The sequence below is a fragment of the Vipera ursinii genome (assembly GCF_947247035.1).
Source record: "Vipera ursinii genome assembly, chromosome: 3".
Lineage (NCBI taxonomy): Eukaryota > Metazoa > Chordata > Lepidosauria > Squamata > Viperidae > Vipera > Vipera ursinii.
Genome location: NC_139516.1, coordinates 58825381 through 58839636, shown reverse-complemented (window position 1 = coordinate 58839636; position 14256 = coordinate 58825381). Strand labels below are relative to the sequence as shown.

At 37.1% G+C, this 14256-nt stretch overlaps 1 protein-coding gene across 1 annotated transcript; it reads left to right on the top strand.

Moving 5' to 3' along the window:
- Positions 1 to 353: 353 nt before the first annotated feature.
- On the top strand, positions 354 to 13402 carry PDZK1IP1 (PDZK1 interacting protein 1). Its single transcript, XM_083359023.1, has 4 exons — positions 354 to 667; positions 9651 to 9759; positions 11297 to 11407; positions 12452 to 13402. Exons 1-4 carry the CDS (start codon positions 601 to 603, stop codon positions 12558 to 12560), a joined length of 396 nt encoding a protein of 131 aa, XP_083215149.1. The 5' UTR covers positions 354 to 600; the 3' UTR covers positions 12561 to 13402.
- The last annotated feature ends 854 nt before the right edge of the window (positions 13403 to 14256 follow it).

The window sequence follows — 14256 nt, the reverse complement described above, 5'->3', positions numbered from 1 at the left end:
TTCCCAAAATTGAAAGAAAATTCTTGTCCATCTTCCTTCCTCAAAACAGATGAAAAAAGATGAGTGCTTGTCTATGTATTCTCCTCTCTAGCTTTAGTGATAAATCAAAAATGTCTTGGGTTTAGTTGTGGGAGATATTTCTTATTCCTCTTTAAAGAGTTATTTTAATTGGATCTTTGGGCTGCCCTATATAACAAAGCCATTGCATCAGGATGCAGTTTTGGTTTCCCAGCCTTTCTTTACCAAATACTTAAACATACTTCCGCCTTTTTTTTTCTTCCCCTGGACTCTCTCCAAGCCATGAATGATCTGCCAAAAGCTCAACCCACAGATTTCTCAGTTGTGCAGGGAGAAAGGAGGAGACAAGCAATTACTCTGTTCTCTCCTTAGGTAGCTGAAGTGTTCTGGAATGTTTGTGAGGGACAACCTCCAAAAAATGGTTTGATCATTTAACAGGCTAATCTGCCTAGGAACACCTTCCATCCTCTGATTGCACAGGTTGCTTTCTTGCCTTTTTTTAGGGAAGGAGTAAGTTTACTTCCGTCACCACCAACAAATCTAAGCTATTGATTAGGCAAGTGGCATCTGTATGCCACCAGCATGAAATCTTTTATGTTTGTTACGCTTTGCCTTTTTGCTGCTTGTGATCCTGTGAACTGCCAAGGAGGTAATATATTCCATTTTAGCTTTGTGCTTTGTGCTGGGTAGGTTGTGTATGACAGCTGATGTTTCCTTCTATACGTTTCTTTAAAGTGCTTGCTTTTTTCACCCAGTTTCTTCTCTTCACCTCTGTTCCCTCTCGGTTGGTCTGTTGCATTTCTGTTTTTAGCGGTAGAAAATTAGCACTTTGTGGAGTTCACATTACCAGGAATTCCTAAACTGCTTGAAAGGCTTGTGTGAGGTTGAGTAAACAATGTACAGCACATTATAATGTCTGCTTTATTTGGTTCTCCATTATTGATATGTTTCATCCGGATTTTAAATCCAAGAGTGTTAGAGTTGCTCTTCGTGTTTTGAAAAAACAAAAGAGGAAATAGAGCCTAAAAAATACATGGTTGCATAAGGTTGGCATATGCTAACTTGTACGTAGTGATACAATTTTTGAAATAATTTCTGTAGAAGTTCAATATATAGGAGCCCTAATTTCTGGGCAGGCAGGAGCTTAGGTGCATCTGTCCTGCAAATTGGAAGGATAAAGTTTTCCATAATATGAAAGAAAGTAAACCTACATTAGACGGAAAATATAAATATATGCTTCAGGAAATCAACTGAGGACACGTGAAATTACTTGCTGAGGCTAAAGAAGCCTATTTTCTGGCTCTGAGTCAACTGTGAGTCAAAGAAGGCTGGCACAGTAAATTCAGATATGTAAATGAAGAGCAGGCACAAGCTTAAAAATGTCATAAGCTGGGAAAGTCCAGAGCAATCCTATATGATGACTATCTGAAACATCTTTTCTTTTCATACGATAATTATGGGATAATGATGGGATTTGCTAATGACACTGAAGCTTCTGGAGAAAGAAATCCTGTAACAAAAAGAAATTGCTCAAAGAAGGATGAGTCCAGGCACTGGTTTCTTGTCCTTCTAGGTGATGTAATTTCGCAGTAAAATTTACATGGACATTACATGCCCAAAAAAAAAAATGACAAGATTTCCCAAATTTCAGTTTCACAAATCTTTAGCAATCTCTATCTGGATAGAACAAGATAGATAGACCTTAGTAGTAGAAAACTGTTGCAGCCAAGACTGAGAATATACCAGGTGGGAATTGACCCTTACCCCTTCTTCCCACTAATCTCATCCTGTTAGTTTCATTTATTGCAAAGAAGCAAAGGGGATTTCTTATTTTCAATATGACATGGAGCAGAAAAATAAAAAAGGGAAAAGGAAACGGAGAGAGAGAGAGAGAAAGAGAGAGAGAGAGAGAGAGGGAGGGAGGGAGGGAGGGAGGGAGAGAGGAAGGAAGGGAGGGAGGGAGGGAGGGAGGAAAAAACATCTTTTGCTGTAACTACCGGTACCAGCCAAGAGAAGTACAAATCCTACTCCCCAAATCTGTTTTTATACCTTTCGCTCAACTGGTCAACTGAAGTGAAAAAAGAAGCCACTGGGCCCTGCCCTTCCATTTAGCTTGGTAAAAGGAGGCATAGGGAGGGGTTGAAAGAGGCTGTTTCTCTGTCTTTTAAATATAAATATTCCTTTTTTCCCCATTGCATTTTATAGCAGGTTTGTACAATGTATTCTGGTCAGAACGCTCCTCTTTGCCTTCAGATTCAAAACTGAATTTGAGTTCATTCTCATTTCATTGAAGTTAAATATAGTTAATACAATTGCCTTTCAGTCCTGTACTTGTGACTTTTCTGTTCCATTAAAAATTAACATGTGGTAATAACTTTGGAGGATTTCCCTCAATTGGGAAACTCACGAGATCTGAGGCTGGGCCTCCACATCCTTCTGGATGGGGCAGGCTGAGGGACGGACAGTGATAGGCTTTGCAAATCTCCTTTCTTTTGCTTTCATTTTTAAATCATTTTGCTGAATAGGCCTTCCATTGAAGAGTCAAGCTCCAAACATTCATACTTGTCATCTTTATTTCCCAAATAACTTCTCAACCTTGGGAACTTTAAGATGTGTGGAACTGAACTCCCAGAACGCTCCAGCCAACATGGCTGGCTAGGGAAGTCAGGATCTTGAAGTCTACCATCTTAAAACTCCGAAGGTTCAGAAACACTGCTCTAAATTCTAGCATTGTGGGGAAAGAAAGCATCTGAACCTTGTTTTAAAAGAGCATACCCATCCTGGAAATTGTAAACATATTGACTGGAGAGCATTGCTTTGTGAAAAGCTAACTTTTTTCTGGTTCCTTACATCTCTATTACAGAATAACAGAGTTTGAAGGGACCCGGGAAGTCTTCTAATCCGACTCCCTGCTCAAGCAGGAAACCCCGTATGATTCCAGACAAGGGGCAATCCAATCTCTTCTTAAAAACCTCCATCTTCTGGAGACTAGCCATTCCACTGATTAATTGTTTTCACTGACAGGAAATTTCTCCTTAATTCTAGGCTACATGTGTCTCTTTGATAAGCTTCCATCTGTTATTTCTTGTCTTGCTCGCAGGTGCTTTGGAGAATAGGTCAACCCCTCTTCTCTTTGACAACTCCTTAAATATTGGAAGGTTACTATTATGTCACCAATAGTCCTTCTGTTTTTTAGATTAGACGTACCCAATTCCTGCAGCTGTTCATCATATATTTTAACTTCCAGTCCTCTAATCATCATTGTTGCTCTTCTCTGCACTCTTTCTGGAGTCTCAATATCTTTTTTGTCTTGTACTGACCAGAACTGGAGACAAGTATAGTCTTACCAAGGCAATATATAGTGGTAATAATACTTCACTTGATCTTGATATTATTCTTCTGTTGATGCAGCCTAGGACTGCATTGGCTTTTTTGGCAGTTGCAGCACATTGTTGGCTTATACTTAAGTGGATGTCAACTAGGACTCCTAGAACTCTCTCACAGTTACTGCTGTCGAGCCACATACCCCATATTCCATACCCGTGCATTTGGTTTTTCTTGTCTAAATGTAAAACCTTACTTTTCTCACTATTGAATTGGACTTTGTTGTATAGAGTCCAGTGTTCAAGTGAATTTGTCTAGAGTAGATAGATGTTGTCTTACCATTTTCTTGCCTATTTTGATTTGTATAATCTGTCTTTTATGATGATGCTTTTGGTAGGATGGACCATTTTTTCCTTTTATGTAAAGGCAGATACAAAGAATGAATTATTAAGCAGTTCCACTTCCCTCCTGTTGCTCATCACCTCCTTGCCGTCTTCTTGAGTTGTTTTCCCCTTTAACATTTTCATCCATGGAATTCTTCCCAAGCTCTTTCTGTTTGTTGAAGTCAAATCTCTTAAAGTCTAGCTGCTGATTTGACTTTGTTGAATAGCTTGTGCCTATATTTTGTTGAATTCTGGTATGACATGGTCACTTTCTCCCAAAGTTCCTGCAAGTTCAACCCCCTCTCTCATTTCATCTTGGTTGGTAAGAATTAAGTTCAGAGTAGTTGACCCTCTAACTGACTCCTCTGCCTTTTGGGTGACAACACTGTCTGCTAGTTCTTCAGGAACCAGTTTGATTTCCCACTAGATGCAGAGTTTGTCTCTCAATTGATGTTAGGGTAGTTAAAGCCCTCCTTTACTATTGGATGTGCTTCCTGCAGAACTTAGCTAACTGATAGCAAAAAGTTCATCTTCTTCCTCTGGTTGGTTGATCAGTCTGTACACTTCTGGCAATGTCATTCCTTTCCCCTTTTATATTAACCCAAATGTATTTTATATTAACCCAAATGTATTAAAGAAGGTTTTAATCCTTGTTTTTTTGGCACTTCTATAGAGGTGCAGTTATTTCTTATATGTGTAAAATGCAACACCACCTCCTCTTTTGTTAGATCTGTTTCTTTTGAACAATTTAAATCTCTAGCAGTATGTTCCAGTCATAGATTTCATCCCACCAAGTTTTGGAAATGGCAACAATGTCTTATCTGCCCTCATGTAATAGAACTTCAAGTTCACCCTATTTGATCCTCATACTTTGAGTATTAGTGTATAGGCATTTGAGTCTTATGTTTGCTTTCTATATCTCCTGTTTTGTATTTCAGTTGTTTGATTGGCATGAGGTTTATGCTTTGGATTAGATCCTAAAATTTGGTTTCCCTCCCCCTCCAGTTTTAATTTAAAGCCCCCAGGATAAGCCAAGCCAGCTGATTTCCTAAAACGTTATTCCCTGTTTGTGTAAAGTGTAGCCAATCCCCTGCCAGCAGCCCTTCAGGTAGGTATTGTAGACAGTGGTGTAGGAACCCAAAGTTCTCTCAATGGCACCATTAGGGCACGATGTTTATTAAGCCAGTTCAAAGTTCCCACAAATGAATAAGATTTCAAACAAGAGTCTTTTAAAAAAAAGTTATCTAGAAGGTATTATAAACAATAATTTCTCATATAAACCTTAATCTGTCTATTTCCTATACAGATATTTCTGTAAGTCTTCTTAATGATACTTGAAAAACCAGAAATTATAATGTCATTGTTCTGTAGAATAGACTGGGAACTCACAAAATATAATAGAAGAAATAAATATCTAAATCATTTTTTCCTTGTGCCAAAAAATGGTAGAGTTTTATCCATGTATAGTAGTCACCCGCGGTTCTTGATTTAAAGTTGATCTTTATATTTTTATGCTTTAAATGTATAATGGTCAGATGCAAAACAAAAAGGATTCCTGTATCTTTAACAGTGGAGTAAAAATTTCACTTGGTGGATGGAAGTCCTGTCTTCATTGGCATTTGCCTACCAATGTAAAGTTTGATATATCTTCTATGACATGCTGCATATTGTACATGAATAGGTGCATTCTGTCAACCTCTTGTTCTTCAAATGGCTATAACAAGCAACTTGTGGGGCCTTAAATTGACAGCAAAGGACATTTTGATACTTCTCTTTTTGAAAAGTTTCTAAAGTTAACATTAGTCATGAACATTCATGAAAGTGAATGTAACACTGTAACTGAATTCCCATTGCATACCAAGTCAGAAACCAGAGTTGCAAACTAGAAATCAATTCACACAGTACGGTAAGCTAAAGCTGAAAATATATCAATATCACATTACACCTTAGCTCAGGGAATAAACAAGGTCATATATGTTCTCAATTGATTTTTTAAAATTTCTACTGCTGGGTTCTCATTGATTTAAGCACAAATACCTTCACTAACACACACACACACAATAGCTGAAAACTAATGGAAGTTTGTACGAGATGCTGAAAGTGAAAAATCAAATTTTAAGCTTATTGGAGAAAAAAAAGAGAGCAATTTGATTCATAAAGAATAATCTTATGCATATTTACTCAAAAATAAGAGTAATAGGACTTATTTTCTAACAGCTCTGATCTGGCAATCATATATGCAAATGAACTCTAAATAGAATCATTTAGATTTATTAGGGTTTCATGTTTCATGGAAATTGGGTATAACATTACAGCCAGATTCATCATGTGGTATTGTGTTCTGTGCATATTAATTTATAAGAAATAATAAATTCAGTGGAATTTATTGGAAAATCAGATGACAGCTGCAAAATGGTGTCAACTGTGATCATCTTTTAATTTTGTTTATTTATTATTGCTTAGCTATTTATGCTCATAGCTTGTTCAAATAGGCATAGTATGATGGAGATATATGTGTGTGTCCGTAATACATATACATATACATATACATATACATATACATATACATATACATATACATATACATATGAGTCCTGCTTTTGCAAATCCAGAAAGAATTTTTCTGCAACTTATTTAATTTTACCTAATTGGAATGCTTCATTTCTCTTGTACCATCTGTCTTTCATTTGTCCTTTTATTTAGAAGTATGGTTACATAAAACGATACGTTGATGCAAAACGTACAATTTCATATCAATATGATTTCATCAAACTCTAGGGGTTCAATTTCCACTATTCTATTTCCTAACTTTATCATCAACAGATTGTCTAGAATATTTTTTTAACCCTCATTATTGATGGGTTCCTTTTTGTACCTATATGATAATGTGTAACTCTTAACCGGGAGTTAAATTGTTACACATTTAAAATGATAGAGCTGCACTTGTAAAAAAGTAACTCAGCATTGTGGAAAAAACTAAGTAGACTGGCTTTGTGAGCCCATGAGAATGTTTCAGAATGGCTTTAAAATCCTGTACATATTTACATTGGAAGTAAATCCCAGTAAGCTCAGTGAAATTCCTGAATTAGTGAATTTAGGGCAGAACTTTTAATAATTAGATAGCCCTATGTTTTGGAGTCTTATGAAACTTGATGTTCATTAGTATGAGTTTTTCTTTTCTTTTCTGCTATCTGTATTCTGATATTTTATGTTAATGGGGGTGTCAAGCTGCTGGCCCACGGGCCGGATGCGTCATCAAGAAACTGCGCCCACCCCTTTGCTGGAAATGGAGAAAAAGCTCTGATACGTCGCACGACGTCACGTGACGTCACGAGTTTGACATATCAACTTGGCAAGGTTAAGATGTATGGATTTCAATTTGCAGAATTCCTCAGCCAGCTGAACAAGATTGAAAATACTGTCCTGAATATTAATTAATCCACATAATATAGAGACAGCAAAATTTTCTTGTTGGTTATCTTAGAGCTACCATATTCTGGTTACAAAAATCCAGAGGACTGTGAGATGGCAGCAAACAGATGCAGAAAATTAAGATTCCAAGATGCTTTCTGAAAGGTAGACATTTTTGTATCGTTCTGCTTCATTGTCCAAGATATTTGTATCCTAGAAATGATAGCACTAATGAACTGTTGCTAATGGAAAGAGGTTTTGGCAGGACTCTTGCAGAAAGACAGAGTTCCAGTAGCTGTTTCTTCAAAAGAAACAACACATTTTATGGTGTTTAAAACATTCATCATGATGTCAGACCTGGCCACCAAATGCCTTTTTTTTTTACCAATGGACATTGTGCATTGTAACATCAGCCAATATCATACAGAGTTGTCAATTATTATTTAGGCAAAGGTTCCAGGCTACAAACAACTGCAGGAGATAAATAAATAAAGTAGATGAGACTTTACTATTGGATCACTATGCTGAGCAAAGTTTCATTTTTGTGCCAGCCTTGAGAGACATGGGAATAGCCTTATCAAGAATTGGCAGAATTTACTTGTATTTTTATTAAAACAAACATTTTTGTTCTCCAAATGCCTCTAATTTGGTACATCTTTTCTCTATTTGTTCTTTGGTTATTTTACATTATCTGGATGTTAATGAACAATCGCTTAGAATCGTTTGAGATTGGATGCAAAATCAAGATTGATAGAGAACAAAGTAGACGACTTTTCAATTTGTTTTAAGTTTATAATTTTACAAAAGGAGGATACAGAGCATCTTTTCCTTTCACAGTTGTGCACAAGGATGACTTTTCAGAGCCAAAAGGCATGAAGGAAAAAAAAACACCCTCTTTCATCGGAAAAATCCATTTATCCGCATAATTACTAATTACTTAATTACATTAAGTACTGAGCTTTTCAGCATCTGGCTGTTCCAGAGCTTTCACATTTAGTGCTTACCTTTTATGAATTGGATCTCATCAAATTGAACTAAGGTTTAATCCCCTATTTTCAACAATGTAAAAAAAAATAAGATAAGAGTTCTAGTTTAAAAAAATACAGGCAAGATGCAAAATGTCAAGAGAGAACTTTGGACTGTTTTCCTTGACTATTCAAGTCTAGCATTAACTATGACAGAACAATCTGCTGCTGTATTAACTGAAGTAGAGGTTTTATTTGCTTTTAGAATTCCTCCAAAGTTTCAGGATTACAGAGGATTATCCAGAATGACACTACTGATAATGGAAAAGAATTACTAGTTTGCACTTTTCTTCTCCACCTTCAGACAATTCTCTCAGTTTTCTCAAAACTGCACGTGGAGAAAGCCGATCCTGCTTTAGAGACTGGACTGTGGTTCTGAAGAGAGCCTGTGTGAATTGCTCAGAATCCGAAGTTTAAAGAATCGGAGTGCTTAATCAAATAAATATATTCAAAAGCTATAAAAAGCACATCTACAGTCAGAATGTTTAGCTCAGGGGTGTCCAACTGTGGGATTTTAAGACACAGAGCCTTGGTGGAGCAGTGGGCTAATGCCTCCTTAAGTAACACCAGCTGCCTGCAATTAGTGCAGGTTTGAGTCCCACTAGGCTCAAGGTTGACTCAGCCTTCCATCCTTCCGAGGTAGGTAAAATGAGGACCCAGATTGTTGGGGGCAATTAAGCTGACTTTGTAATAATGTCGCTTGGGGTGTGTGTGAAAGCCCTAATAAGCAGGCATATACATAGAATAAAGGCTACTGCTAAGCTTGTAAGCTGCCCTGAGTCTTCGGAGAAGGGCGGGATATAAATGGAATTAAAAAAAATTATGGACTTCAATTCCCAGAATTCCATGGCTGGCTGAGGAATTCTGGGAGTTGAGGTTCACAAGGCTTAAAGTTGCCAGGGTTTAGATTTTAAACTCTTAGTTAGGGCTTTACACAAAATGGAAACCTCGTCACCGAGGCTTCTAAATTCAAAAGGACCAGGGACTAGAGTCACTTTTAGCAAATCAGGTCTGTTTTCCCAATTATCACAATCACTTTTGAAACTGCCTAATTATTTTGAGAGATGGCGGAATTGGGAAGGACAGATGTAGTTTATTTTCAGGGTGAGGCAAAGGTTGGGTATTTTTCCAAGCAAGACTGTTGTGTGGACAGCAAAACACAACTGGGCTGGGCCAAGTAGTCATAATATTGCAAAACAATGCAAACATTTCCTTCAGAAAGAGATTTGTCAAAAATTTGCTCAGTAGGTTTCAATATGCCATCTACAATAAAAACATTTTTTTACATGAAAGTCAAGAGAAGAGATGACTTTCCTGACTCCCATTTAGCGATATAAACAGGGAGCAAACCCCACACTCGGTAGCACTGATGATGTTACGTGGTTGGGTAATGAAACAACTGCAAGCGAACAACCAAACTCAGACAGCACCAAGCACCCCACAAAATATGTATTTCCCATAATCTTGCATTAATCCCTTTTCTTCATAGTTAACAGGAGGCTTGAGCCATGGCTGCAAGGCATAATTGCCGTTACAGTTTTTTTGGTTTTGGCAATGATTGCCTTTATCATCAACAAATTATGGTGCCAGGATAAAAAGTAAGTGCTGATTTTTCTTTCCCTTATGTGGCATTTCATTTGGTTTTATTCTATATAAGTCTGTTGGGTCATGAGATGTGTGATTGACTCCTCGTTTTCCTAAAATAAAGTGGCTGCAGAGGCCATTAAACTGAAGTGAAAGTATTAAGGGAATAAGGTCCCAATGGTGCTTTTTCCCAAAAGGCAGTTAGATTTTCTTGTTTTTTTCCCCCTTTGAAAATATTTTGCTTCTCATCTAAGAAGCTTCTTCATCTTCTTCTTAGATGAAAAACAAAAAAATTTCAAAGGGGAAAAAACCCCAAGAAAGTCCAGTTGCCTTTTGGAAAAATCACCTTTGGCCTTGATGATTGAGAATCTCCATAACTTGAGGGAATAAGGGTTAATAATCTTTTTTAGAGTGGTGCTGGAGAAGACTCCTGCGAGTCCCTTGGACTGCAAGGCGATCAAACCGGTCAGTACTAGAGGAGATCAACCCTGACTGCTCTTTAGAAGGCCAGATCCTGAAGCTAAAACTCAAATACTCTGGCCACCTAATGAGAAGGAAGGACTCACTGGAGAAGAGCATAATGCTGGGAAAGATTGAGGGCAATAGAAGGGGATGACAGAGAATGAGGTGGCTGGATGGAGTCATTGAAGCAGTAGGCGTGAGCTTTAAATGGACTCCAGAAGATGGTAGAGGACAGGAAGGCCTGGAGGAACATTGTCCATGGGGTCGGGATGGGTCGGACATGACTTCGCAACTAACAACAACAAAGAGTTTTCTCAAAGCAGTTTATGCCCAATCTTGTGTTTATATTACTCTGCTGGAAATGAAGGGGGGGGGGAGAAGCAGATTTCTGAATATTTTATCCTGTGTGATTGAAATTAGGAAAATGATTTCCCAATTATTTAAGAGTAGTAAGAGTAAACTCGTTCCATGGCCTGGGCTGGATTCCTTTCTCCTTTCTCATAGTTTCCTCCTAATAGAAAGTGAGATCTCCCAATGCCACATCTGTTTTAGCTATGGCTACAAGATCTGGCTACAAAAAGTCCAGATGGATTTGCTATCACATTTTAGTAAAGACTTAGATTTTATATATTTGTAATAGTTGTTCGGAATTTTGCAGTCCAAATTTGGTATAGTATTGGGTTATGCAACTGAGGCCTTTCTTCTAGAAATCAGATACATACAAATTGCATACCAAATCTTGTGGAGCAACGATGGCTTCACATATCAAATGTAATACTTCAGTCTGCAGATTAACTAATTAATTAACACAGAAGATCTGAAGTGTGTGTCAGAAGTCCTCATCCAATTTGTAATCTTAGTCAGCTGAGATGCAACTTTGTTATTGATTACACCATTGTGTCATCCCTAGGATTATGGAATTATTGTTCTTTTTCATTCCATTAATGTTATTTATGATGTAAGCTTAACACTCTTGGGCTCTGTCTTATAACATTCAAAAATAAAGAAATATGATCTTCAGCTGAAAGAACTATATGCATGGATTGCCTCTCCAATTCATCATTATGCTCCTTCTAATTGCTTCTGCAGTGATTCCAAAGAAGAAGATAAACAAGTGTCCTTCATGAATGGGAATACTAAAGAGTCCATCATTTCTAATGGAATGGAAGGAACATATTCAGCAACTGCAGCAGACTTCAGGTTAGAGTTGTTTTCTAAACTATTTAAAAGAATAACAATGCCCTTCCAGAAACACCTGCACAAGTAAATCCTATTGTGTTCAATGGGGCTTATTCTAAAGAAAGTGAACGCCAGATGTCAGCCTACTTCTGAAAACAAAGTGCCGTTCTGATTTGGTTGTGACAACTTGTCCTTGATTTATCATTTTCTTTCTGTTTCACTGCCAGTTAACTATCTATCATAACTGGGTCTGTCTGACAATGTGATCAATAATGACTGATCAATGAAAAGTTTCACAAGTTTGTGTTTTACTTATTTGTTTCCTTTAGCTGTTAATCTGGCTATGTGTTTAACCAGCAACCCTGAAATGCTTCACTTCTGAAATCTGTAGGGGGAAAAAACAAATTGATTTATGGATACATTAACTCTCTGAGACCATTTGGGAATCTGAAATGATGTAGGGGTTTCCGGCTTGAGCAGGGGGTTAGACTAGAAGACCTCTAAGGTCCCTTCCAGCTCTCTTATTTTGTTATTTAGAACATGGAGTTGGTCTTTTTCCAAGGAAACAATTCTATTAGGTTAACCATGAACAGGTATTATCCCTGTGAGATTGTCCAGATAAGAAGCATAACCGGGACTACTAGAAAGGGTCCCTTGTGAAATCTTTCCCATGCCCTCCTTCCATCTAAGAGGTGAGTCCAGTCTCTGGCTCTCTCTTCTGTCTCCCAAGGTCATCCCCACATATCATTACATCAGAAGCAGCAAGTGGTTGTATCAGTGATTAAAAAAAAAGTATGGCTTTTCCAGGATAATGGATTAAGAGCATTTGTTCACCCATACCCAAGACTGCAAATACCAATTATGCCCATATTTTACTTCCACCCAATCACTGCTCTTTCAAGGAAGGGAGGGATCATATGACCAGGACACTACTATGAATATCAATGGGGCTATCTCTCAAATTAGGAGAAGAAATTGGAGGGAGACCTATGCTTGGTACCCTTGAACATAGGATGAGTGCCAAATAATACATAAATAATACCTATTCTTTTTCTAATATTTCAGGTGTGAAGAAGGCCCTCATGTCTATGAAAACCAAATTGAGTTTCAGTGTGACACCATAACTGAATCTCATACCGAAAATCATGTAGAAGATCTTACCACAAATATGTAACATCATTTTGTTATTTATTCCTATATTTTAAAACCTCCCTATAATATAGATTCCTTACAAGATAAGTCCACATCATTTATCTGGTATTGTTTTAATCAATTTGACCAGTTTATTCAAAGGCTAACTAAGTTGGGAGGCATATTAACATTTTTGCATTGGATTTACTTGTCTAAGTTCTGCACATGTCCGACAGGTACAATTACGGTAATTGGCACATAGTATTCCCTCATATGTTTTTTCACCAAAGGGAACTCACTAACCTATTTTATTCTATTTTAATTTCCTTTTTGTATATCTTTGTACTTTATAATTTTTGCAAGTCTGGTGTCACAGATGGTCCACAAGCTCATTTTCAGGACCTCTGCAAATGAGTGTTGTGTTCCTATTTACCAAGGAATTTCTTGGTTGAAAATTATTTTTCTTCTTGGTAAAAGATTTTATTTTATTTTTTCAAACACATGGATAGTGTTATTAACAAAGGTGAAGGCATGGTGGTAGTATTCCAATTGCTTCCATTTCATTTTTTTTATTCTTGTTTTAGAGTCACCATAAGAACATCTTTTTGGATGAGGCTGAAATGATTTCTGTATAAAATTCTCGTACATAAATTTTCAGTTTTTCTTTTTTTTATCTGCATTAAACAAATTGAAAAACTCATTACATATGAGCATATATAATTGCTTGTTACTCTTCTAATAAAATTTGTGAATCAAAAAAGGTGCTACCAGACTCCTGATTTTTTTGCTTAGCATAGACAAATATGGTTTTTCTCCTACGAAATTAACTGTTCAGAATCCTTTGAGAATCTCAACAAATTTGTAGGTAAGATTACCCAGTAGACCAAAACCAGACACTCCACGTTTTTGCTTACCATTTCCACAGTCCCATGCCACTGGTCATATGGGTTGATATGGTTGGCACAGTGGTGAGAATGCAGTATTACAAGCTAATTCTGCCCACATCCTGGAGTTTGATCCTGATGGGCTCAAGGTGATCAGCCTTCCATTCTTCTGATAAAATGAGGACCCAGATTGTTTGGGGGCAATGTGCTGACATTGTAAACTGCCCATACAATACTGTAAGGCATTATAGGGCAATATATACCAGTAAGTCTAAATGCTAGCTTTTTAGTGCTAGTGCTATTGATATAATTTGAAGCCCAAGAATACCTGGAGGATATCAGGTTACCAATCCCTCACAATGCTATAATTGGATCTTCCAAAGGCCTTTGATAAGAGCTCCCCTGAAGACTTTTGAGTAGACTTAGAATTTATGAGATAAAAACAAAATCCCCTTGCAGATCAACAATATTATGCTCTTCTCTAAAGAATGTAAATGGACACTTCCCATAATGATATAAACAGTATGGTTCCCCAAGAAAGTAGAAAGCTTATTTCTATATGATTTAGAGTTGGGTGCTCAGTTGTCTTGTCATATCTTATAAACAAGTCTAATATGAAGCCTAATTTGGTTGGATTTAATTTTGAAGGACTAGAAAGCCATCGTGTGTGAGTTGGACAGCTATAAACATTTGTTTAATAAATTTATTTTTCACATTTTTGTACTATCCATCTCCCACCCCTCCCCCCAGAATGTGACTCTGGGTCGTATACACCAAAGTATTAAAATATAAAAAAGTATATAAAAGTTAAAAAAAATAGAGAGATAGGTAGATTAGGCAAGACCTGGCTCAAAA

Coding starts and splice junctions, on each gene's coding strand:
- PDZK1IP1 (XM_083359023.1), top strand. CDS start 601: ATGAAATCTTTTATGTTTGTTACGCTTTGCCTTTTTGCTGCTTGTGAT. Junction 9,760..11,296: donor TTATGGTGCCAGGATAAAAA/GTAAGTGCTGAT, acceptor TTGCTTCTGCAG/TGATTCCAAAGAAGAAGATA. Junction 11,408..12,451: donor GCAACTGCAGCAGACTTCAG/GTTAGAGTTGTT, acceptor CTAATATTTCAG/GTGTGAAGAAGGCCCTCATG.